The sequence below is a fragment of the Nicotiana tabacum genome, chromosome 12, assembly GCF_000715075.1.
Source record: "Nicotiana tabacum cultivar K326 chromosome 12, ASM71507v2, whole genome shotgun sequence".
In the NCBI taxonomy this organism is placed as follows: Eukaryota; Viridiplantae; Streptophyta; class Magnoliopsida; order Solanales; family Solanaceae; genus Nicotiana; species Nicotiana tabacum.
Window position 1 is genome coordinate 66,407,612 of NC_134091.1, and position 24,441 is coordinate 66,432,052.

The window sequence follows — 24,441 nt, forward strand, 5'->3', positions numbered from 1 at the left end:
AGATTTCGCCTTAAAATACATTCGGGGCAAGTTCTACACCTTTCGCACTGGTACTTGGACTAGCAACAAAGCATCTGACCCCTCACGGAACTAGATTGTTAAAGAGGATAGAGTCGAGGGCCCGCAACGACCACATTCAAGATTGAAAATCACTATGGTTTAATTAAACTATTCGATGGTTGCCAAAGTCAATGCAAGAGTCACAAAGTCACTAACTAGAGCTATTTCTTTTAAAAACCTTGTTTCTAACCATAAGCACGTTGTTAAGTGTATTGGTAGCAGTTGAAGCATGTTTGACTCTTCGAGCATGACTTAATTAGGTCTTTTTATTCATTACTACTACTATTATTACCTAAACACCAAAAAGGGACTCATTCCCTTAAGAAGGTTGTCACGACATCCATCGTTGGGACGGGTCACTCGGTTCACATAACAACTACCTTTGGAAAGAACCGTGGCATTAAGAAAACCAAAGGATTATTATCTACTAGAATATAAAAAAAATCTACAAAATCAAACAAAGAAGCTACTAACTCAAACTAAGAACTAACAAAGGAACAAAAATAAAGAAGCTAATAAATAAAAATTACTGAATATACATAATGAGAGACAAAGAGAGAATATATACAGAATAAGAAAGAAAAAGAAAATAATATCAAATTATTACATGCCAAATATTTCAGAATATATCAAATATGATCAATAAACTCCACCCCTCCGAATAAAGATAAGCATTATCCCCAATACTTAACAAAATAAGAGTAAAAGAGAGGAAAGAGTGAAAAAAACACTTTATGGCTCCTTGGACATCTCTGTGTCCCCAGCAATGTCACCGACCTCAGTCTCATCTAACTGCATCTCATCATCCTCATCTCTGGGTGTGACTGGGTTGGTGAAAAACTGACTTCCTATGGCATTTGATTGATGAATCTTAAAGAGAAATTGGGGTTTTGTCAAAACTCTTGTAAAGTGAATAATTGGATTTTGAACATCGATTCGCAATCGGATTTGGATGAAACTTATATGATTGGACTCGTATTCGAATGGTTTGTCAAAATTTATGAGTTTTGACGGGTTCCGGCGTGCGGGCCTGGGTTGACCTTTTGGTCGAATTTGACTATTTGATTAAAGTTTTGGTCTTTATTGGATACACATTGGATACACATTGATTTACGTACTCATGCTGCACTTCTGCACTTATTGTGCAGGTATACACTTTTGGTGATTATTTGGGCACAAAGGCGCAGCTATTGCGAGGATTTTACGGTGAGCTGCATCCCATATTACGTGCCGCAGCAGACAGAGTCTCCATCATATTTATTTACTTTATCCTGTCTATTTTTCATTCCAGAAAGATGTTGTATTATTATTTTACTCCTTAGTAGATGATCATGCACTTTTGATACCGGATTTTGGGATATTCTAGTAGATGTTAAATTATTTTGCATTAATATTGTCACCTTTTTATATTATATCTTACTAATATTGTATGTATCCATGATTTTAAATGCATTAGTTTCTTTATTTAATGAAACTTATGGTTTCAAAAGTAATAAAATAAATAATTATTTAGTTAGTTCACTATTGGCTTGTCTAATGACGACGTTGGGCACCATCACGGCCTTTAGTGAATTTTGGGTTGTGACAGTAGCTGTAAAGAGGAAGATTTGCAATGAAGACGTACTCGCGTGCTGGATTCTTGCTACCTTTTGTTCATGGTAGCTTACTATTTCATTTTTGTTTATGTAACTTTCAAACAGATATTGTATTTATTTTTGTACCAACTTTGTAAATCTAAATTTTAGAGGCTCATGACTTGTACTATCAATCCTTGGGTTATTATATAGAAAATTCAATTATTTCACTTATTGATTTCTTATTATTTCTTTAGAGTTGTGTTGATGGTTGTGTGGCTTACCTAGCGGGTTGAGTTAGGTGCCATCACGACTAGGTAGTTTTTGGATCGTGACAAATTGGTATCAGAGCTCTAGGTTCATAGGTTCTACGAGTCATGAGCAAGTGTCTAGTAAAGTCTTACGGATCAGTGTGATGACGTCCATTCCTATCTACGAGAGGCTACAAGGCATCTAGGAAACTTCCCATTTTTCTTCCTTGTCGTGCGACTTTATTTCAGCTTGAAGGATGTATCCTCGATTTCTTCTTATTCACTCGTATGTGATGTTGCACACTCGGTATCAGCTATGCACCGATGACTTGTGATGCTATGGATGGGCTATGAAGGGCTATGGATGTTTGATTATCGTTACGATGTGTTGTATGAAAATGGATGTGGTGGTAGGTCTTTCAGTTGTTCCTTTGTGGGATGTAGTGGATTCTTGTATCTGGTTGGTGAGTATGGACTCAGAAGGGTTAATTAATTTCCTAGTTGTTATGATCGTGGTAGGGTCATGTGAGGGATGTTGATTTGAGACTAGCTGATGGGATTTGAGGTTGTATGTTTTATACGAGGCTTCTATTCAATGGAATGCATATACTATCATTTTGGAGGGCTTGAGGAAGTTAGCTTGACTGTCACCAAGGTGAGTATGCACTTGGCAGAGTCTCTGGAGTGTTTTATGTCTAGGGTCACATGAGTTTATAAAGTATTCAGCTAATTAACAGTGCGAGACTAGGGTAGCTACGAAGGAAAGGTGTTATGGGTTACAGACGATGTGTTCTATGGCTCCGAGCCAAGTGAAAAAGTCTGTCATTGATGATCGGATTGCATGGTCATGCATTAATTAGTTCTTGGACTAGAACGTGCTTGCAGATTGGCTATGATTTGAGGAAGGTTTCATCAAGGAGGATTTAGAGCAAGGTCAATGACTTTCGAGAAGGTTCCAACGAGTTCAGGACTCATATGTGGTATTTAAGGATTTTCGGATTTGAATATGGTTAGGACTTGGGTCTTACTTTAGATGGTGCTGAGACTTACGGTACTCTATATCAATAGTGATTCTACATTTCGATATTAGAAAAGTGAAGGAAACATCTTCAGATTCCTTAAAGGGTTCTTCAGTGCAGGCACTTTCACAATGAGGTACTCTTGGTTATAGCAGTCTACGTGACTTTAGTTAATTTAGAGGGATGTAGTTCTAGTGATTTGATTATATGCAAATGGATTACAAAGAGTTTGCAATGGTTTGACCACGATCCGCGGTTGATGTGGTCCGCATGCATGGGAAATTTGTTACGTGTTGTGATTTTGTTCTACGGGGTTGAGTTAGTAGAAGGTTTTCATCATGGCCCAATTCTCCAAATCCATTGGTACTTTCATAAGCCCAATAAGCCTGCATATGTTCATCAAGTTAATTGATTCATATGGTGAGTTTATTTTTCACTAATACAATGTTGATTCTCTTTGGTGGCATACTTAATCTACTAGCTTATCAAAATTATAACGATCTTATGTAATGTCTGAATTATTTGTACACTAAGGTAAAGGCAATTGAATACGTCATATTTGTACTTGATGCGCTTAACAAGTAAATGGGAAGTCTCAATGGCAAAATCAAAGCTGAAACATCATCTTTTACAAAGTACATAGAGCATGAGCTAGAGTCTGAATAAACGTCCAAGCAACAAAAGATAACTCATCACCCATAGAGCTAGCTGGGGTTCACTATTGTGACTTTTTATGGCACAAATTCATATTACTTAAGCCAATAAATCTTTTGTCAACACAGAATGATTCAAAAGAGAAAGTAAAGAGTTATCAGTTAAGTAACATTATTACATTACCATAGTAACATTCCTTTGATTGGAGACAAGTTATCCCAAGATTATAATAATGAGATGAAATTATAATGCGGGGATTAAATATTAACGAGATTATTTAGTAGATATATTTTTATTGAAAAATATTTGGTTCATTATACCAAAAATAAATATAATATAAAATATGTATTTAGTGTATACTAGATGAATTGAGATAAATTTTTATTTTTAATTTTATCCTTGAATTTTTTAAAGGACTTTGAAAGAAGATCCATGAAAAAGAATATATTTCTCATTATAGTATTTTATTTTATAATTACGTAATACTCTATTATTATCTCACCCTCAACGTGGGATAAATCAACCCCAAGAGTATTAATCTCGAATTTAAAAATTCCCTAACAATCTAACGTTATCTAGCATAAGCGAACCCCAACATAGGCTACGCACGCAAAACTTGGTCTCTTGAGTTACGTCATAAACTATGTGCTAAATTGCCAAATAATGGAAACGATAGGGTGTTGATTGCAAAGAACAGCAAAGTTTAGGGTGTAAAAGGCAAAGAGGACGCAAAATTCACAACATTTTTGCTTAGGGGTAGGAAGACAAAGGAGAAGCAAAAAGCCGCAATGGCAGCTGGACTTGCAATTGGATTGACTGCTGTAAGACCGCAAGCACTAGGTACGAAAATCCTCAATTGCCAAAAAACCAAATGGGTCTTTAGCCCCTTGGCCTTTTCATCTTCATCTTGTTCTTTAAATTCAAGAAAGCTAATACTGTATTCGAAGCCCGGTTGTTGTTTGTGTGATGGCCTCAAAGAAAAACTCAATGCAGCTTTCTCTCTTTCAACTCCACATTCTCTCCATGACGTTCAATTACAGGTTCTACTTAGCCCTTTGACTTTTTAAGCATTGTCTTTTGAAGTTTAATTTAATGGGTTTTGGGCAGGTTAGAGATATAACTAGCAATCCTAAGTGGGAGAAGGCTTACCAATATGAAATACCTGTGTTGGCTAGAGTGCGTCCTGATGGCACTGAGGTTTGATATGCTCTTACTACTAGTGCTTTTCTGCATCTTTATATGGACCTTCTATTGTTAAATAACTGTCGTAGTTCTTGCTTGTCTCTGTCGCATCAGTAGTGGAGAGCCAGGATTTTTATTAAGGGGTGTCAAAATTTAAATATTTAAATACAAGAATAAGTCAAGGGAAGACATACATAATATATATATATATATATATATATATATATATATATATATATATATATACATAGTGGACGGCGTGCCACACGATCCCATAATATCATATTCCGGTGAAGGGGTATCAACTTTGGAGCTATGTGGCTCAGCCACAACTTGTGATACTGTTTTGAGTGTGACAATATTGATAACCTTTGAGCGCAACTATTAAAAAGGGCAGCCCGGACACCACGGTTATCACAAAAAAAAAAAAAGGCAGCCCGGTTTACGAAACATCCCACATTCACGCAGGGTTCAAGGAAGGACCACAACCCAAGGCGGTGTGATATAAGAAGCTTACTGTGACACAAGCGTCAGTGGCTGATTCCACAATATATTGTACTAATTTTCATGTTATTTCCCTAGCAAACTTGAGAGTTTATTAGTTAGGACCAAAAAAAAGGAAAATGGTGAAGGAAAGCGGATTGCAACCACCTTTTTTCTTCTTTTTCTTTCTACTATTCCTTAGAACCAATCAACCTCACACAAAAAATATTACTGTTCAAGATTAGTTATCTTGCATGTAATACATGATAAAATTCATCAAATTATAGAGATAGACACCATCTTATACTGGTGAACTACCACTCAAATAAGCGTACACGTTTCTGTTTATTTCTAAATCCCTAAGTACATATACTGCTGGTAAAATCAAATAATTTAGAAGTTACATGGTTTCTGTAGTAGGCTTCCTTTAAATTTAGATATTAAAAAGTTAAGGAAATAAGTTCTGCTCTACTTACCGCATACTGCTGTGGCACTGCCTAGAAGCTTAGTTCAAATGCAATGTTTTGATCCTTAAGTTGATTTTTCTGCTATCTATAAAGGAAACTGTGCGAGGCCAAAATCTTTATGAAATACTGTTATTAGTGATGAGATGATTGAAGCACTTGATGGTATTGGCTGGTATCAATTTTAGATTTTAACGTGAACACTTGATGCTGGCTGCTAATGGTACTGAAGGAGCAGTAATTTTTAAAAGTGAAAAGCGCAAAAGAGCGACAAGGTTCATGGGGTTTGGAAGTACAATGACCACTCAACCCTGTATTTCAAGATCCTTAAAGTAAATATCATCATAACCCCCAAAATAGAAAATTTGACCCAAACTGTCCTTGCCCTCCTTAATTTTCACTCTTCAGACAGGTTCTGACCATTACTATTCACTTCCTAAATCCTAACTTGCCATCTGGTTAACTATGGATAACCCGTAATCATTATATAAATCACTGAAGCCTGGTTGGTAATTTGGCTGAAACGTTACACTGTTCCTCTCGGAATAAATCTGATACTTAAAGCCAGCTGGAAAAATCTGTAAAAGATGGCATTGGAAGTCCTAGAAAGTTAGATCACGTATCAGTCGATCTTCCAAAGATATACCTGACTCAAGCACAGTGCAAGCAAAAGTTGGTTTTAGAGAACCCCAGTTCCAAAATCCTACCAAAATGTTTGCTTCCTTTGACAATTTTATAGGTAGAAAAATGTTTAACTTTGTAGCAGATTGTGACAGACTCATTCATGGATAAGGTTTATGCAAGGCGGTGCCTCAAGTTGAGGAAGATATCAATGTCAGAGAGGATAAGCAGATCTAATGTAACTGGCTTTTGTGGGCATTAAAATAGGCAGTAGTTCAATTTTACTAGATTTCCTGCGTTTGTAGATTCCTAGTTTTCCTTAATAGCCTTGTAATAAGAGTCTCGTATTTAAAGAGACTGAATCAGTAGGAAGAGGAGGAAGGATTTATGCCAAAAACAAGAGGTCTGGGACTCTCTATGTAGTCCTAAGGTTACAGGTCCCTTTTGACGATCCTTACTATTTTATCAGAATAGGTTGCTCACGGGATAAAAAACATGGGAAAGGACTTGTTTAACACAGACTTCACAGTGAATTGCCCTGTGACAAGATCTACACATGTGGATTTAACACAAATGTTGAGTAATTGGGATCAATAATATGATTCCTCTGTATCCATTGTGCTCTATTCAAGCCCATCTCACTCCAATATTAAATGATTTTTCCTTGAAACAAAGTAGGGGTCTTTTTCTAGAACTAGAGGTTTCCTTTATCTCACACTTATCTGTAAACACTAACTTAAAAGTCTCTAGTCAGACCAAATGACTCCTGGCAAACACTGAATGCAATGTAAGTGTAACAACAAAAAACATAACATTTTAACCCAACTAAGTGGTATCACCAATAAGGATTTCTCTCTAATGTGTTCTATTTCTTAATCAAGTCCGCATTGATTCCAAGAGATTGTATGTCTTTTGAAATAACTGCCCCATATGATGTCATGTCTACCTTGTCTTCTTTTATCTCCTTCCATTCTCATAGGGTCACAACTATAGATTAGACTTCAGAGCATTTGGAGATCCACATAAGTTATGGTTAACCATCTCAAACGACATTATTCTATGATACTCATGTGAATATGTTAGGCCTTTGAGGTCTAATGTTTACTCCCATGTAATGTTGTTAGTCCTAAAGCATTCTCTAAACTTGCCTTTCACATTGTTAAGTTACTTTCTATTGTATAGCATCCATAGCATTTGTATTCAATCCTCTGCGTGTCTGGTATTAATCCATTAATATCACATCAATGCTATCTTTGGTGCTCTTGTTGCAACTTGCATGGAGTTGTGTAGTTCAACCATTTATCGGAGGGAAAAAGGAATGCGTTTTGATGGAAAAATAGGAGATACCATGAAAATCGGATCTTACTAGCATCAATAGAGATCTGAAATAGGTGAAGTAAATTTAGCTTTACATTCATTGAACAGGGTAGAAGATTGAAATCAATTTTGTGTAAAGCATCTCTTGTAATTCTTGTGGCTTGTATTTTGTTTGGTATCTAAAATTTCCGTCTTTATAGAACAAAGACAAGTACATTTGCATTTAAGCAATGGTTTGTATCATTTGTTGGAGTGACTCCCCAAGTATCTCTATATTCCACTTCGTTATCTTTTTGTAAGTTACAATATAATATATTTCTGCATTAAGTATGTGTGTGCACACGTACTTAATTTAGTGTTATGAATGTTTTGACTGAGTATTTTTGTAACTCATGGACCTAAGCTCCTTCCAAATTAGAAATAAAGAGAAGTTATGATACTAGTAAATATATATAAAGGCCATAAAATAACATGTATGAATGAGTCATCACTAGAGCAGGTATAGTAGTAGGAGATACAAAGGAGTTTTCCATAATCGTTGGTTTACACTGGTCGGCATTGAGCCTATACTTGTTTAACCTAGTTATGGATGAGCTAACCAATACAGAACAAGATGAGGTTCCGTGGTGTATGTTTTTGCTTATGCGAAACCGGTGAGGGTGTCAACCAAAAGCTTGAACTATGGACAAGCAATATGGAGAGTAAGGGTTTTAGGACAAGTAACACTAAATATATGCACTACAAGTTTGCTCAGCATAAGAAGAGTAAAGTTGAGGTGAGATTAGAAGGAATTGTAATACCTAAATGGAAACAATTCAAATATCCAGGCTCGTTGTTCCAGGAGAACGAAATGATAGTTGGAGATGTTACACGTAGAATCAAAATCGGATGGTTGAAATGGAAAAGTGCTATCACGGTGTTATGTGATAGAAGAATGCCTACCAAAATGGAAAGTTAGTTCGTTATAACAGTTATAAGACCAACAATGTTACATGGGAGTAATGTTGGGCCGTTAAAGTCCAACATATCCACAAGATGAGTATCGCAGAGATGCGGATGCTAAGATGGCTGTGTAGTTATACAAGATTAAAAATGATTACATTTGTCAGAAGGTGCAAGTAAAGGTTGCTTGAGACGGTTTAGTCATGTTCTGCATCGGCCTTCGGATGCATTTGTTCATAGGTATGAAACTATGGTGAGTGAAGGTATTAAAAAGAAGACGAGGTAGACCTAAAATCACATGGAAGAAGTTATCACGAAAGGCATATAATTTCATAGAATTCATGCAAACTTAGCGAAAGATAGAGCACAGTGGAAGAAAAAGATCTATATAGGCGACATCAGTTAGTTGAGAATATATTTAAGTCATGTTAGTACATTTACTTTAGGTCTTGTGCTTTCTAGGAATTATTTTAGCTTATATGAGATTTTTATGCCAATAGAAAATAGGAAAAATGTCATATTTGCCCGTGAATTATGCAAAATCGTATGGATTTGCCCTTCATTAATGTGGAGGTCAAATATGCCATCGCTCTTAAAAAAAGAGGCTAAAATTGCCCTTATTCCCAAACGGCACAATCTTAGATATAAATTAGTAGCGGAAGCCTCATTGGCATCTTCATTCACTTTTCTAATGTTGTCCTTAAAACTTGTAACATCCACACCATGATTGTCACCAAGATAACCATGTCCTTCATTGCCATGAAAGCCATCAGAGGCATCATCACCATCCTTGCCTTGGTGGCTGAATCCTCCATCAGGCTATTCACAAAGTTTTTAAAGAGATTAGCATTAAAATCAAATATATAAACAAATGCAAAAACATACTATATAGGTAAAAACATTAAGAATTAAAAGGAACCTTATTGTACTCAATACCTCTGAAGCATTAGTTCCTCCTTGATTCTTGGAAAGTGCTTCAATAGATTTAATTATAATGGAATTGATTCCATCATGTACTCCTTGAGCAATTGAACTTCCTTTTTAAGCTATTGGCATAAACAATAAAATTAAAAAAATTGTTGATATACTACTCTAAATATTAAATCAATTAAGTGACCATACCGTTTGAAACTCTTACTTTAACTAGTTGTGTGTCGGATAGGTATTTGATCTTATCTCTTTAGTCCGTACTTTTCTCAGGTGGGTCAGATTTTGATATGCTATACTTTTTACTTGGGATAGGAGGAGGGGAAGTAAAATTGTCATCACTTAATTGAATTACAACATCAACTCCATATGTTGCATTCTTGTCCATCCCGCCCTCTAAATCACTAACATCTAACCTTTATTTTTAAATAGTGTTGGAAAAATATTCCTCAACTTTAACTACATTAAGAAAATGTACATTGATATAAAACAAAAATAATGTGTTCTTTAGTTAACTGATTAGTAATTAATTGGATAATATAACAAAGCACAATTATACTGCACATATAACGGTAAGTACATAAAATAAACTTAGAAATTTGTGAAGATATTGTGAGAAAGCACGGGAGAAAAATATATTATTGAATTCTATTCAATTATAATACAATGAGCCCTATTTATACAATACATATCCTACTCATATTTTATGTGGTACTAGGACTAATTCATGTTATTTACATAACTATTTAACACCCTCCCTTAAGCTGGTACATACAAATCACATATACTGAGCTTGTTACATATGTAACTAATACGAGAACCAGTGAGAGACTTGGTGAAAATGTCTGCAAGATGATCATTCGACTTCACAAACTTTGTAATAATATCTCCTGAGAGTGTCTTTTCTCTGACGAAGTGACAATCAATCTCAATATGTTTAGTTCTCTCATAGAACACCGAATTTGATGCAATATGAAGGGCAACTTGATTATCACACACAAGTTCCATCTTGCTGATCTCACCAAGTTTCAACTCCTTGAGCAACTGCTTGATCCAAACTAGGGCCATGCATTTGGATCGGATATCCGAAATCTGAATCGATCCGCTCAATTTCGGATTTCGGATATTTGGATCGGATTTCGGATTATGTTTATTAAAATTTCGGATATCTGGATCGGATTCGGATTGTCATAATTTTAATCCGATCCGAAATCCGAAATTATTAGGGCATGTATAAATACTAAACTTTAATTTCGGATAGCCAGTACTTCCTTTACATCTTCCTCCAAGATTTAGCTACATTGGCACCATAGTACCCTCATAATTGCAGAAACATATAGTTTTCTTGTTGTATTGCCTCTTCTACAAAGAAAATATAAGTATGAGTTTTGCAACTTAGAGACATAACAACTCGAACCTCCAGAGAAATATTTTTTTAGAGATGCAATTCTGATAAAAGGGATGAAAAGCAAAGAGATGTTTGTATTAGTATAGAACACAGAAAAAGCAGATAAGGCAGATGCATTAGCCGATTAGATTAGCAATAGCCTTAATAATACGTATAATCCGATCTGAAAATCCGAAATATTTATCCGATCCAAACTTTAAAATCCAATCCGATCCGATAATAATTCGGATCGGATTCAGATTGCATTTTGTAGAATCCGAAATCCGAAATTTCAATCCGAAATGTGCTAAATCCGATCCGATCCGATCCATGCACAACCCTAATCCAAACTAGCTCCCATGTTGCAGAGCTATTGCTCGATATTCTGCTTCTGCACTAGACCGAGGAACCACATTCTGTTTCTTGCTATTCCAAGATACCAAATTACCTCCTACTAAAACACAATATCCAGACATAGAACGTCTATCAGAAGATGATCCTGCCCAATGAGCATTATCCAACGATCTGTTCATGGCCTCGATCCTCAAACAATAATCCTTTGCTTGGAGCTGATTTTATATACAGAAGAATGCGGACAACTGCATCCCAATGACTATCACATGGAGAATCCATAAATTGACTCACAACACTCACAGGAAAGGAAATATCAGGTCTGGTCACTGTGAGATAATTTAATTTACTAACCAGCCATCTATATCTTGTAGGATCGCTAAGCGGCTTTCCTTATACTAGCGAGAGTTTAGAATTCGGATTCATAGGAGTGTCAACAGGTCTACAACCTGTCATTCTTTTCTCTTTAAGAATGTCCAAGGTATACTTCCGTTGTGAGATCACAATACCTAAGCTAGACTGAGCGACCTAATACCCAGAAAATACTTTAATCTGCCCAGATCCTTAATCTGAAAGTGCTGGAAGAGATGATTCTTCAACTTAGTAATACCATCCTGATCATTGTCGGTAATAACAATATCGTCAACATAAACCACCAGATAAATACAGAGATATAAAACACAGAGTGATCAGCTTCACTACGATTCATGCCAAACTCCTGAATAACTGTGCTGAACTAATAAACTAGGCTGGAGGAGACTGCTTTAGACCATAGAGGGACCGGAGCAACCGACATACAAGGCCACTAGACTCCCCTTGAGCAACAAAACCAGAACTAGGTGGTTGCTCCATATAAACCTCATCCTCAAGGTCATCATAAAGAAAAACATTCTTAATGTCGAACTGATAGAGAGGCCAATGGCAAACAACAACCATGGATAGAAATACGGGAGATAAAGTATCACCGTAATCAAGCCCAAATATCTGAGTATACCCTTTGGCAACAAGATGAGTCTTAAGTCGATCAACCTGGCCATCTGGACCAACTTTGACTGCATACATCCAATGACAACCAATAATAGATTTACCTGAAGGAAGAGGAATAAGCTCCTAAGTACCACTCGTATGTAAAGCAGAATCTTGTCAATCATAGCTTGTCGCCATCCTAGATAAGATAGTGCTTAACCTGTAGACTTAGGGATGGAAACAAGGGACAAAGATGATACAAACGCATAATGGGGTGATGACAGACGATGATAACCTAAGTCGACATAATGGAGATTAGGATTAAGTGTGGACCGTATACCTTTTGAAGTGCAATCAATGGACTAGTAGGAGACAAGTCCGCAGTAGGAGCAAGGTCGGGTGCAGGACGTGAATCAGCTGGGCCTAATGTTGGGCGCGGACGATGATGATAAGTCAAGAGTGGTGGAGCTGTAGAAGGTTGAACTGGACTAGATGATGGAACTGGAGCTATATGTGGTGGAGCTGGAACTTGAGCTGTAAGTGGTGGAGCTGGACTTGTGGAGTAAGTGTCTTTGACAACTCATTGAAATTGGGATTATTTATAACCCCCAACTAAGAATTGCACTCTTCCCTCAACTAGCAAAGCAAACTCATCGAACATAGTTCATAAGACTAGTTGCATGGTGCTAGTGGGAATCCAAATAGCCTGATGTATTTTCTCTCCCCCCCCCCCCCAAAAGTACTTTTCATAGAACTGAACGTGTTATCAAATGCTAATTTTCCCCATGGATAAGTTTTATACTCCCTGAATTCAACCAGCTTAACAATGACCAATCGATATAGGCTGTTCAGGAAGGCTGAAAAGCAAGAATGTGTTAATGAAGTATAAAACAACAATCTTGACCATTTCCTGGTCAAACGTCCATCTTTGATCTCTAAAACACTCAACTATGGCTCGAAGATTAAGCTTGTCATTCTAGAAAAGCATCGATCAACCACCTTAGTCTATCCTTGGCATCATAGCGTTTACGTGCTTTTCCCTTAAATTTTAATCCTGTAATGAGCGCAAACTCTTCAATTCCAAGACGGATCCTAAAACCGTTAGAATGATGAGCTGTGGCTACCATATAACAGTTTTAGGATCAGTTTGGAACCAAAAAGTTTTCGCTCATTACAAGATTAAAATGTACGTGGAAGGCGCATAAACTTTACGATGCAAAGGGTAGAAGTAGTTTGGTTGATCGATGCTTTTTTTGGAATTGACAAGCTTAATATTATAGCCATAATTAAGTGTTTTGAAGGTCAGAGATGGTCAAACGATAGTTGATCAGGACGTGATAAAGATTGCTATCCTTTACTTCTTTAGCACATTCTTATTTACATGTCTTACTGTAAAGCCTGTATCAATTGGTTATTTTGAGCTGGTTTAAATAGGGGAATATGAAACTTATCCATTAGAGAAATTGACATTTGATGACACGTTCACTTTTCTAAAAAAGCTTTGCGTGGGAAGAAATATATCAGGCTATATGAATTCCCACTAACATTTTGAACAGGTTTTATGATGTGCGCAAACAAATGATGAGTTTGCTTTGCTGGTTGAGGAAAGAGTTTCTCGGATTCTTAGTTAGAAGGTTATAAATTATCCCAATTCAAATGAGTTGTCAAAGATACTTTTCTTCCAAAAGGTAATATTTTGTGTGTATCGCAACTATGTTCTCAAAGTTTGTATATTTTTTATAATACTTCTCAGATACAATTCTTATATATCTTCACAAAATTTTATCTAATCACAGTCTTATTAAACCTTATATACGCATCATAATTTTATTAAATCTGTTATGTTCTCTAATTATATTACTCATCAGTTCAATAAAAAAATATATTATCTGTTTTACATTAATGTAGATGAGGAATATTTTCCCAACTCCATTTGAAAAACCAAAGTTGGATGTGATTAATTTTTGCGAGGACGAGATGGACAAGAATACCGCAAATGAGTTGATAACAACAACAAACCCAGCTTAATCCCATACGTGGGGTTTGGGGAAGGTAGTGTGTACGCAGCCTTACCTCTACCCTATAAAGGCAGAGAGGCTGTTTCCGATAGACGACTGCAAATGAGTTGATGGTGCATTTAAATTAAGTGATGACGACTTTACTGCTCTTCCTGTGAAATATAGTAAATAACTCCCCCCTCCCCCTAAAAACCAAAATATGGACCGGAGAGATAAGATCAAATGCCCATCCGACGCATGATGGGATGTAAAGAAAGAGTTCCAAAGATGCAAGCACTTAACTATTCTAACATTTAAAGAAGTATATCAACAATCATTCTTTTAATTTTGTTATTTATTTCATCACATCCTTGAGGTGTTACCTTTTTCCGGACTTTCCGTGAACGTAAGATGCTTTGTGCACCGAGCTGCCCTTTTGTTTTTTAAAATTTCATTAGCTTAGAAAGGAAGTTCAATTGCTTAGTACATGTTGGAATCCAATTCCAACAAAATCTGGTGCATCACTTTCCATCACTTTTGTGTGATTTTAATGCAATTATTTTTAATTGCTCGATGGATGATTTTGCCACCAATGTAGGGATTGCGGAGCTTTCATGACTGTAAAAGTAAGGTAATCTTGAGGACTAGCGTGAGCTCCCTAACTTTCACAATTGAGATGGAGGGTTCAAATCCCATCAATTAAGCAATATTTCCTTTCCCTTCCACCTATATGTAAAAAAAACAATCATGGTGTGGATGTTACAAGTTTTAAGGACAACATTAGAAAAGTGAATGAAGATGCCAATGAGGCTTCCGCTACTAATTTATATCTAAGATTGTGCCGTTTGGGTTTTTCTTTACCCGTAAAAAAACATGATAAGGTTGCTAGAGATTATTTAGTATTGTTACGTTTTTTCCAAATGCACCTGTCAATAGATGCAGCATTGTGATGATCAAAAGGATCTAACAGAGGATAAGATTAATTTAAATCATATGGATGATAGTTGTCTCAAGAGATCTATTTCTATTGGAATCAAGGCAAATATATGATAATCCCAACTAGTGGAGGTTGATGCATAGTTTTGTTGTTACACTTGCATGAAATCCAGTGCCTTTTAGGAGTCTGATTAGAGACTTGTAAGTTGGCGTAGAGATAAGTCTAAGATAAAGAGAATTTCTCGTTTATTAAAAACCTTTACTCGCATTAAAAGACAAATTATTTAGTATTGAATGAATGGGAGTAGAATGGATATAGAGGATTCATGCACCCAACCCCAAATAGTTTCGGATTGAGGCATAATTGATGGATTAATTTTCATATATAAATGAGCATTGAGTATTGGAATAACTTATATCTACTTGCTGGAACCATCTTGCTTTATCCCCATATTCATAACTGTGGTACTACTTATCATGGGCCATGGCTAATCTATGACGGTTTCTTGTGTTAGACTAATAGAATCATAACGGTAAGGGATTGTTTCTTATGTTATAATTATTGTAGTTATAATGAAGCTGTAAAACCTGAGACATTTGTTGGATGATGCATCATGCATTATTTGCCATATATTTCCCCTCTGATTGTTAAGGTATGTTAGAATTTCATTAAACCGGTGATTTGTCTTTTGCGTATTTGGTTCCAGTGGTCAAGGCTTGTTGTGTCTAGTAAGGCTAGGGAATACGGAAAAGAAAACAAGACTATGGAAAACCTTGAATAAGACAGTTGTAAAAAGCCTTGTACGAACTGTAAGTCTCCATAGAGAATTGAAGCTGCCTGTGAACCTTTGGTTTGTTTCATGCAGTTATTCTTTCATTCATATAACGATGTTTATGGAAAGTTACAAGATGTGATGTTAATTCTCATTGTTGCATATATTCCGCAGGAGGTACTTCCTAGATTATCTCCTCGTCTTGGCGTTGAGGCTGTCCACAAGAAGATTGCAGCCGCATTTACTGAATGAGCTCCCAACAAGAATTTTGAAGCGAGTCTATGCTCATACCGCAAGGGTGATACTATGCAGAACTGTCTTCTTCTTCCTCTTTTTCCCTGTAAAAGTCAATTTGGCAGAACAAATATTGCACTAGATAGGATCCATAGTTTGTCTGACAATTTCGGGGAAATAGATGAGCTGATTTGGTATATCTAAATCGTACTGAAAACTCTGAAGCATGAGTTATAAAGGGAAGATATTTCCAAAAGTTCCAATAACTATGGATTCCTTTACTTAAAATTCACCCGCACGTTAGCACCTAAATATGAGTAAAAGGATGTTATACCCTGTAAATGAGGTGGCAAATGTACAATCTTTGGCAGATATCCTTGGATCTAAGCTAGGTAAATTTCCCAAAAGCTTACCTTAGGGGGTGGGTAAGAAGACACAAATGACTTTGCGCAAGATTTGGTTTAGAATCCCGGCAAACATTGTGGGGATAAAGGATAGGGAGAACCTTGTTTATTGGTGTAACTTAAAACAATTTAAGATGCCTTAATACATATGGTTAACTTCCTAAATTTTGTAATAGAGACTCATTTGTAACTGGACTCCCTGGTGCGGTCTCAATTAATAATATTTATTAGCTCAACTAAAAGTAGAAGAATGACGTACATTTGGATTGCACTTGTTCCCTGAACATAAAGAGAAGAAAGAATTTTAGATCTTATGGCAGATAAGATGAAAAGTTGTGGTTGATCTATTCTATAAGCTACATTATCGTGTGATGGAAAAATTTGTCAAATCTAAATGAGCTTTTTCTTGCGAAAGTAGGACTTCAGATAGCATAGTTGCAGAGCTGCAACTGCTAAGCATATACCAAGGGACATTATGCTTAACCATGCCACTCTAGCATTAGTTTCCTCATTATCTTCCCTCATTTCTGCTTCCCTGCGCGATATACAAGGAAAAACCATGTTACTTATGAGGTAGTAGCCAAAAGAAGGATAGAAGCATAGGTTGCACCAAGGGTTATTGAAAAAGTATAAAAAATAAATAAATTAGCTTTACCATAATTTATTTTGTCTCAGAACTGATGATTTATAATACACTTCCCTATTAAGTCTTCATAAATCAAAACTATGACAGCAGCAACTATGCTCCCTACAAAGTCAGCAGCAACTATGTTCACTACATCAGTTACCCTCGACATTTTTGAAACGGTCAGCCATTACTTGTTGCTCTCTGAATTAAGTAAAGTATCAGAGAATTGCAAAGTTGAGTATATAATTATAAGTTATCCACTATCCTAAAGTCTCTCCACGATAGATTTCCTTTGTTTTCTTTTGGATACTGCACGAGAAACCTGCTTCTCATCACTATTAATATGCAGACTCCTGCTGGAAATATTAGTCATAAGTTTATGAAATGAAAGACTTGAGGCTTCAGAAACCAGCATTGGTACGTACATACACGTATGAATGGATTATAAAGCAAGAGGGAAAGGTATACAACGAAAAAAGTTAAAGGACTTCCAACAGCAATGAAAGAAAACCGCAAACATATATAATCTGGGGTCTGGAGCACATTTGAGAAAGCTGGTTACCTATGCTTCAGGTACTCTAAATTTTCCTGAATGGCGTGCACTATCCCTTCAAGTTTCACCAACTCAAGTTCGATACCCTACAAGGGCAAAACATATGATGAAAGAATAAAACATGAGTAGTTAAAAAAGAGGAGCAACACAATAACTAGTCCCTTCCAGTTTGACGATGGAGGGAGTTAGTGTGGATGGCAATTATATACTTAACTTACTTCTATCTTTTCCTTCCTTGCAACTGACTCCCAATCCTTTGCACTGATTCCTGTCTTCCAGTCAACACCAATAGTCACTCCTTTAGCCCCAGGGGCATGGTTGTCCATCCAGAAGCATGCCAAGTAGTTACCAGCCTCAGTGGTTGTGAAGGCAAATTGACCATGAGTGACATTCTCTTTATGGTAAAGATTGTTTCCAAATGGTGATGTGACCTAAAAAGAATGTTGCAATGATCTAGCTCATGAAAACTGCACCATAAGTGCAAATAAGTGCAAAACAAAATTACTTATCTCAAGGCTAATCTGAATTTTGGATTAACCATTTCAAGAAGTTATGTAGCTCATCTGACTCCGTCACTCGAGATAATGATTCGTGCAATATGGAGCACTTTTACATGAAAAATACATTTTGAAGTGCCATAACACCTAACCCTCATCAAAGACCCCCCCCCCCCCCCAACACACACACACTCCCACCCCTCCCTCCCTTGATTTTGGATAAGAGATCTGACCCTTGTTTATGTATGATTTAATCAGTAGTATAGCTCTAAAAAAAATTCAAATATATCAGTGTTGAGCTATAATGTTAGCATGAAACATTTCATCCCTAGATTGACCTCAACGAAGATGAGATAATTTGTCTACACATACTGTACATAGAAAAAATGTATCACTTAATGAGAGATGCAACACAAATTATTCCATATAATGTAAATTTATAATCTTTGAGAAGACAAAGTGTGTCTTAAAGCTATCACCTTAGCACAATAAGGAAATCATGTTCATTACTAGCTCAGGCTAGGGGCTCTTTGATCCTCCTTTTCACAGCTCTAGAATCCAATAACTCGATGAAACACGAGAAGCCAATTACAGAATTCCAATTACAATGAATTAAGTGGTTAAAAATCAGTGTTCATCACCTATCAAACAGGAAAAGAAAAAAAACTAATGTGTTGAATTCTATTTGTCATTGGACTCCAGATTGATCCTCTCCAGTCTATTTTTCTTGACTAAAAGCTTATATGATGCATGGTCAATAAGTTTCTACAACTGTAATCGAAGTACTAGCAGATGACTAAGAACCTAAAGAGAACAACTCGTCCAAAAGTTGGTATGCTACTCAGATTTCAGACGCTCGCCTTTTCACTGATTAATTAAATCTCAAAACTTCATTCTTTTGTATGCTGTGTCTCTGAGAACATAAAAATCTGAGAAGTTAGGTGTTGCCAAAAGAGTCCATTCTGCTTTCATCCTGCTTATGAGGACAAGGATCCAACAAGGACAAACGTCATGGCCGTTGTCTTCGGGTTAATTTTCCTTTATCAACGAAGGAATACTATAAAATGATAGTCACTGCGAGATTCATGTTTGACACAATCTGACCAAGTCCAAAAATCTTTTTCTTGCTTGATACACATTTGACACTCTTCGGCACATTGTGTGCAATGTCACAATTCCTCAAGCATGCATTTGATAAACATTTGTCAAGAGGCTATAGCTTATATCATTTTCTTCTCGAAATAACAAAACCTTTTCACCAGTGGATGCATCTTGAGGCTTTTTATCAGAGGATAACATTGCATATATGACTCCAGACGTCCGATTTTGTCTGATATCATGCTCCGCTTAGTCAATATCCCAAGAGAAGGCGGAAATTTTCCTTTTAGGTAGAGTTCTAAAATCTGCAGTAATTCTAATTAACATATAACAAATAATACTACCTCCATCCCATTTAATGTATGAGGTTCAAAGTACAATGGTCAAAGCCCCTAATTTTAGGTGTAAATTTGGACAAAACCTTTTCAAGTTTTTTGAAATAAAATATATAGATTTAAAACTGTTTAAAAGGTACTATAAGACACAATAGTTAATAATTAAAAATATTGAAATATGTCTATAAAATAGTAGTGGTGCTTATGCTTCTCTAAGCCGAGGGTCTAATGAAAATAACCTCTCTATCTCCACAAGGTAGGGGTAAGGCTGCGTACACACTACCCTCCCCAAACCCCACTATGTGGGATTATACTGGGTTTGTTATTGTTGTTGTTGTATGTCAATAAAATAGTAGACAAATGAAAAACTACTCCATCCGTTTCAATTTAAATGGCACACTTTCCTTATTAGTCCGTTCCAAAAAGAATGACACACACAATTAAAAATAATTTAACTTCAAATTTTTCATTTTACCCAATTTACCCTTAATGAGAAGCTTTTATAGCCACACAAATATTATGGCCCCACAAAGCTTTTGCCTCTTAAGATTTAGGACTACATGTTTTATAAGTCTTCTTCTTTTTTCTTAAACTTTGTACCAAGTCAAACTATATCATCTAAATTGAAACGGAGAGAGTATTAGACCAAGATAATCATTATGGGATAGAAGGAGTATTAAGCACTAACTTCACACAACACATACACCAGCTAGGTATGATGTGCATGGCATGGACATGTTTCTTTATGCATTTAATTGGATTATATCTTAGACACATGCATACACAATTTTAAAGTTATACACATGCATGCTGGTCAATTTTTAACATGTTGGACATGTAACTTTTTGGTATTTATACTACAATTATATATGTTTGTATGTCAATAGAATGCATTGAAGTTCATTTATATGCATAAAAATTTACATATCAGCTATTAATCACCATCCAGACACCAATTTTTTTTTTTGAAAAATCCCTCCATCCTATTGTATGTGACACTCTTGGCTACATGGAAATAAAGAAAATAATTTCACGTTGGGGCGGCTCAATAAATATGGAGGCCTAAAGCAAAAATTCAATGAGAGGCCTTTTTTTATATAAAAGAAAAAATTCATATATAATTTCATTTAAATTCTGTATTTCTAGTTTTTCATATGCAAAGTTATTAATAATTTTATCTAATCCATTTAATTTCTCTTGAGATATACACGTTGTGGGACTGTATTAAAGTTTTAACCTTTTTTGAGTTATGAATTAATAATCGAATCCTTTCTCAATTTATGGTCTAGAGAGTGATTCCCCAAAAGACATTTTTTCTCAATTTATGATTAACAATTTAATCCTACTTTTTTACTATGAAAATTTGTACTTTCTCATTTAAAGCACTAAATATTCTTCTAAAAATAAATTAATATATAACCTATTAAAAAAATTTGGGCCCCCAAAAATTATGAGACCCAAAGCAGCTGCTTTACCAGCCTTACCCTTGGGTCGGCACTGGTTATTGTATAGAGTAGTGGTGTAAGAAACTGCTATTAAAAAGACTGTTTGGTAGCTTGAATAGACTGTTAAAAGTTCACATTAAGATTTACATTTGACTAGCTAAATGACTTTAAGTTCCAGAAATATGTGAAAACTGTACAGAGAATTATTACTACTGGAGCAATGTGTGAAATTATGGAATATTAAAATAAAAAGAGTTTACATAAATTGGACATATAAGAAATGGATAAATAAAAAAAAGTTTTAATACAAGGATCATTTTATGATACAAGAATATAAGTCATACAGACATCATTAAACACTACTAAATATATCTAACCATCTATCACACCATCGGTTGACAAGCCCATTACCATGTGAATATCTTTTGTCACAGTATGAAGTTCATCAAAAGAATATCAATTAAGGCACTGGACCACTTGATTATTTTATTTCGCATCTTTATAGCTTCAAAACCTCATAGGTAGCTCAGCAATGAAACAGTAGCTGTGATTTTTCATTTTGTAATAGATCTCTAGTGTTAATCACAAAGCAATCCATCCCTCTCTTTCTGACTAGCTCCTCAAATTCATAACATCTTCTTTTGAAGGAAAATCTTTCTTTAGTTCTATTATTGAATCCATGAAATGTCTCGGATAATTTGATTTAGGATTGACGAGAAAGCATTTATGCTTAAAGAGGCACTAGCCACTAGGTACAAAACTATTTGACTGAAGGGTGTTGGATAGGTGAGGCTGCTAAAAGTAGAGCTATCATGCAAGAAAAGTAATCGAAAATTTTCAGAATTTCAAAACATACAAGCATGATCTTCCCCAAGGAAACCAACTTGCAACCTTGTCTTTAGAGAGGGTAATCGGAGTAAGCGAACATACTAAGCGAAAATACTGATGATCTTTTTTTCTAGAATAAACTTGACTCCGTCTTCACTATAATACGTAGTTGAGGAAATAGTACAACTTAGTATACGATTTCACCCAACCATGAGCTATTTTGGTCGGATCCTCAAAAAATGCAGGAGGATCCAACACACACCAGGGCGGCATTTTTGAAGGATCTGAACAACATAGACCATGAGAGAACCAAGTGCCTTCCACCCATAAGGATCTATAGAATGCGTAAGACCATGCTCTAAAATGACACAATACAATGCTCTATAGTTTAACAACACAACAAGCTCTCGCCAATAATAAATACTAAACAAAGCATTGGAGAATCGAAGGATAAACTTACTTTGTTAGTGTCTATCTTAGAAGTTGAGACCTCGCTAATTTCATTACTTTATTGATGTGGTTTAATATCTATTCTTCTATTCCAATTTATGTGATACATATTGACATTTTTGCGATCAAACTCTTCTTGACTTCTTAGTATGGAATTTTATTATGTAACAGCAAAAATTTAAACTTTTAAAGATACATTTACCCTATTAGACATAATTCATGAGACCGGTTTCAATAATTCAAGTCTCATTCTCTAACTTGAGTTAATTCAATCGAAATTTAATGAAAAAAAAATTTCACCAAAAAAAACAAAATATTGGATATGTTCGGAAATAGCTAGTGTTTTAGAAATGAAGACATCATTGATGTTTCTATAGCTTGAACAGAAAAATAGCTCCCAATGTGAAATTTAACAACATTTATTTCTTCTATAATCTTAGATTAACTGTATCAAGTTGACATGGAAGATCAAAATTACGAGATTTGAAAGTCCAACATGTGCTTAGTCTTTTGCAATCAAAGCTCAATATGTGATACTAGCATTTTCTATCCTAGTTTAATAAGTAGCTGCAGGAAACTCAAATTAAGAGATTATAAATCCAACTAGCACACTTAAAGTTGCTCAATTGGATCCAAATTACATCCTACAGCTACTATATACATCATAGTATCAGAAATATCTCTACGTCAAAATCTTCTTAGCATAAATCAGTTAAAATTAGAGCACTGATGATTAATTTTGCGGTGCTTTACCTTGACGGAGATTGTGGGGACAACATTAGCTTGCGCGTGCTCTTCGTCGCCGATTACATTGTAATCAGCCAAAACGACGACGTTTGAATGGATTTCCTCAGATACACACTTAGTCCCCGAGCTCGGCACTTCCATCCATATCGCCTCGGCAGTCGGCGCCACCGCCAGCACCGCCGCAGTCGTCAACAACAGTAACACCACAAATTCAGTCAAGTCCATATTTTGTTTCTGCTAATGGAATCTGAGATGAGATTTTCAGATTTCAGATTTGTTCTTATTTTCAGAGGGAGAGAAGACTTTTGAAATGCTATATGTGAGTTTTGGTGTAGCTCAGAATCTATACGTTGGTGAGCGTGTAATGTACGCGCTACTTTGAACGACGGCGGTGTGTGATAAAGCGCGCGTGGGTATTGAAGGGTAGTTGCACTAGATTGGCGCCACGCAATTTCTTCCACGGTGTCCAATAGGAATGCATCTTTTAGGGGGAGACTTTCCAGTTAGGACGTGAAGGTTATTGTAAGTTGACTTTGAATGTAAAAAGTCAAAATATTCGATAACAGATGTCTTCAACAGTTTTATAGGCTAGGGCAAGTTTTAACATTCAGGTACAAGATGTGTTGTCCAATTTTAGGACTCAAATTTCGGTGCCTAATTAGCTAATGTTAGTCTTAGTTCGATCCTTGTCTGAGTCCAATGTACAGAAAAGATTTTATAAGTGTTTTTAGGCACGGCACTTTCTTGAGTAAGCTTGAAGTTAGAATGTAAGGTGTAGGTTCATTCGAAAGGCCGGGGCAGATGTAAAATGTAAGGTATAGGTTCATTCAAAATCAGTGCTTCGTCTCACTCCTTGTATATATGTTAAAATATTATTAAATTGTTATAAATTTATTCTAATATGGTAGTGGAGTCTATAACTTATAAAGAAGTTACTTTCACTACTCTTCTTCACCATATAATTAACCTCCCACTACTCACAATTATGATTGTAACTCTCACATCTCCATAACCTACCCCATTATCTTCGTCCATGATCTCAATGATTAATACCATGTTCATTACACCTTTTGGTGTTCCTCTGTAACCCTATAACTAGAGGTATTGAGAATCATGTTGACACACTTGAACAACACTGGAGAAATAAGAATGTTGTCTCTCTTCCTCTCTTGTCTATTTTCTAGTTTCATATTATTACTTTGGGCTTAATTTCTTAACATGTTATCAGCACGACTGTGCTCTCATTTTCGTACACCTCCATATAGGCATATATTGTGCTTTGTGTGTTTGCTATCTTTATACCACAATTCTGTGGCTA

The 24,441-nt window shown here is 35.8% G+C and overlaps 2 protein-coding genes across 4 annotated transcripts; one reads left to right on the forward strand and one right to left on the reverse strand.

The window, feature by feature from the left end:
* Positions 1–4,256: 4,256 nt before the first annotated feature.
* Positions 4,257–16,394, forward strand: LOC142166886 (uncharacterized). Of its 3 annotated transcripts, none has more exons than XM_075226584.1 (4): positions 4,257–4,398; positions 4,552–4,598; positions 4,666–4,755; positions 16,079–16,394. In XM_075226584.1, exons 1-4 carry the CDS (start codon positions 4,347–4,349, stop codon positions 16,154–16,156), a joined length of 267 nt encoding a protein of 88 aa, XP_075082685.1. In that variant the 5' UTR covers positions 4,257–4,346; the 3' UTR covers positions 16,157–16,394. The 3 variants fall into 3 exon arrangements, with proteins under 3 accessions (XP_075082685.1, XP_075082684.1, XP_075082683.1); XM_075226583.1 differs by having other exon boundaries at positions 4,265–4,398; positions 4,537–4,598; XM_075226582.1 differs by having other exon boundaries at positions 4,289–4,598.
* A 351-nt stretch (positions 16,395–16,745) lies between these two features.
* LOC107819855 (transmembrane emp24 domain-containing protein p24delta3) lies at positions 16,746–23,806 on the reverse strand. The gene is made up of 4 exons (XM_016646008.2): positions 23,130–23,806; positions 17,942–18,154; positions 17,733–17,809; positions 16,746–17,077 (listed from the first exon to the last, which is right to left on the reverse strand). Exons 1-4 carry the CDS (start codon positions 23,346–23,348, stop codon positions 16,933–16,935), a joined length of 654 nt encoding a protein of 217 aa, XP_016501494.1. The 5' UTR covers positions 23,349–23,806; the 3' UTR covers positions 16,746–16,932.
* Positions 23,807–24,441: the final 635 nt, after the last annotated feature.

What these genes read in the sequence shown, in the direction of transcription:
- LOC142166886 (XM_075226582.1), top strand. Translation starts at nt 4,347, where the DNA reads ATGGCAGCTGGACTTGCAATTGGATTGACTGCTGTAAGACCGCAAGCA. An exon ending in TCCATGACGTTCAATTACAG is followed by an intron (nt 4,599 to 4,665) that starts GTTCTACTTAGC and finishes GGTTTTGGGCAG; the next exon opens with GTTAGAGATATAACTAGCAA. An exon ending in TGCGTCCTGATGGCACTGAG is followed by an intron (nt 4,756 to 16,078) that starts GTTTGATATGCT and finishes TATATTCCGCAG; the next exon opens with GAGGTACTTCCTAGATTATC.
- LOC107819855 (XM_016646008.2), bottom strand. Translation starts at nt 23,348, where the DNA reads ATGGACTTGACTGAATTTGTGGTGTTACTGTTGTTGACGACTGCGGCG. An exon ending in TCCCCACAATCTCCGTCAAG is followed by an intron (nt 18,155 to 23,129) that starts GTAAAGCACCGC and finishes CATTCTTTTTAG; the next exon opens with GTCACATCACCATTTGGAAA. An exon ending in CAAGGAAGGAAAAGATAGAA is followed by an intron (nt 17,810 to 17,941) that starts GTAAGTTAAGTA and finishes TTGCCCTTGTAG; the next exon opens with GGTATCGAACTTGAGTTGGT.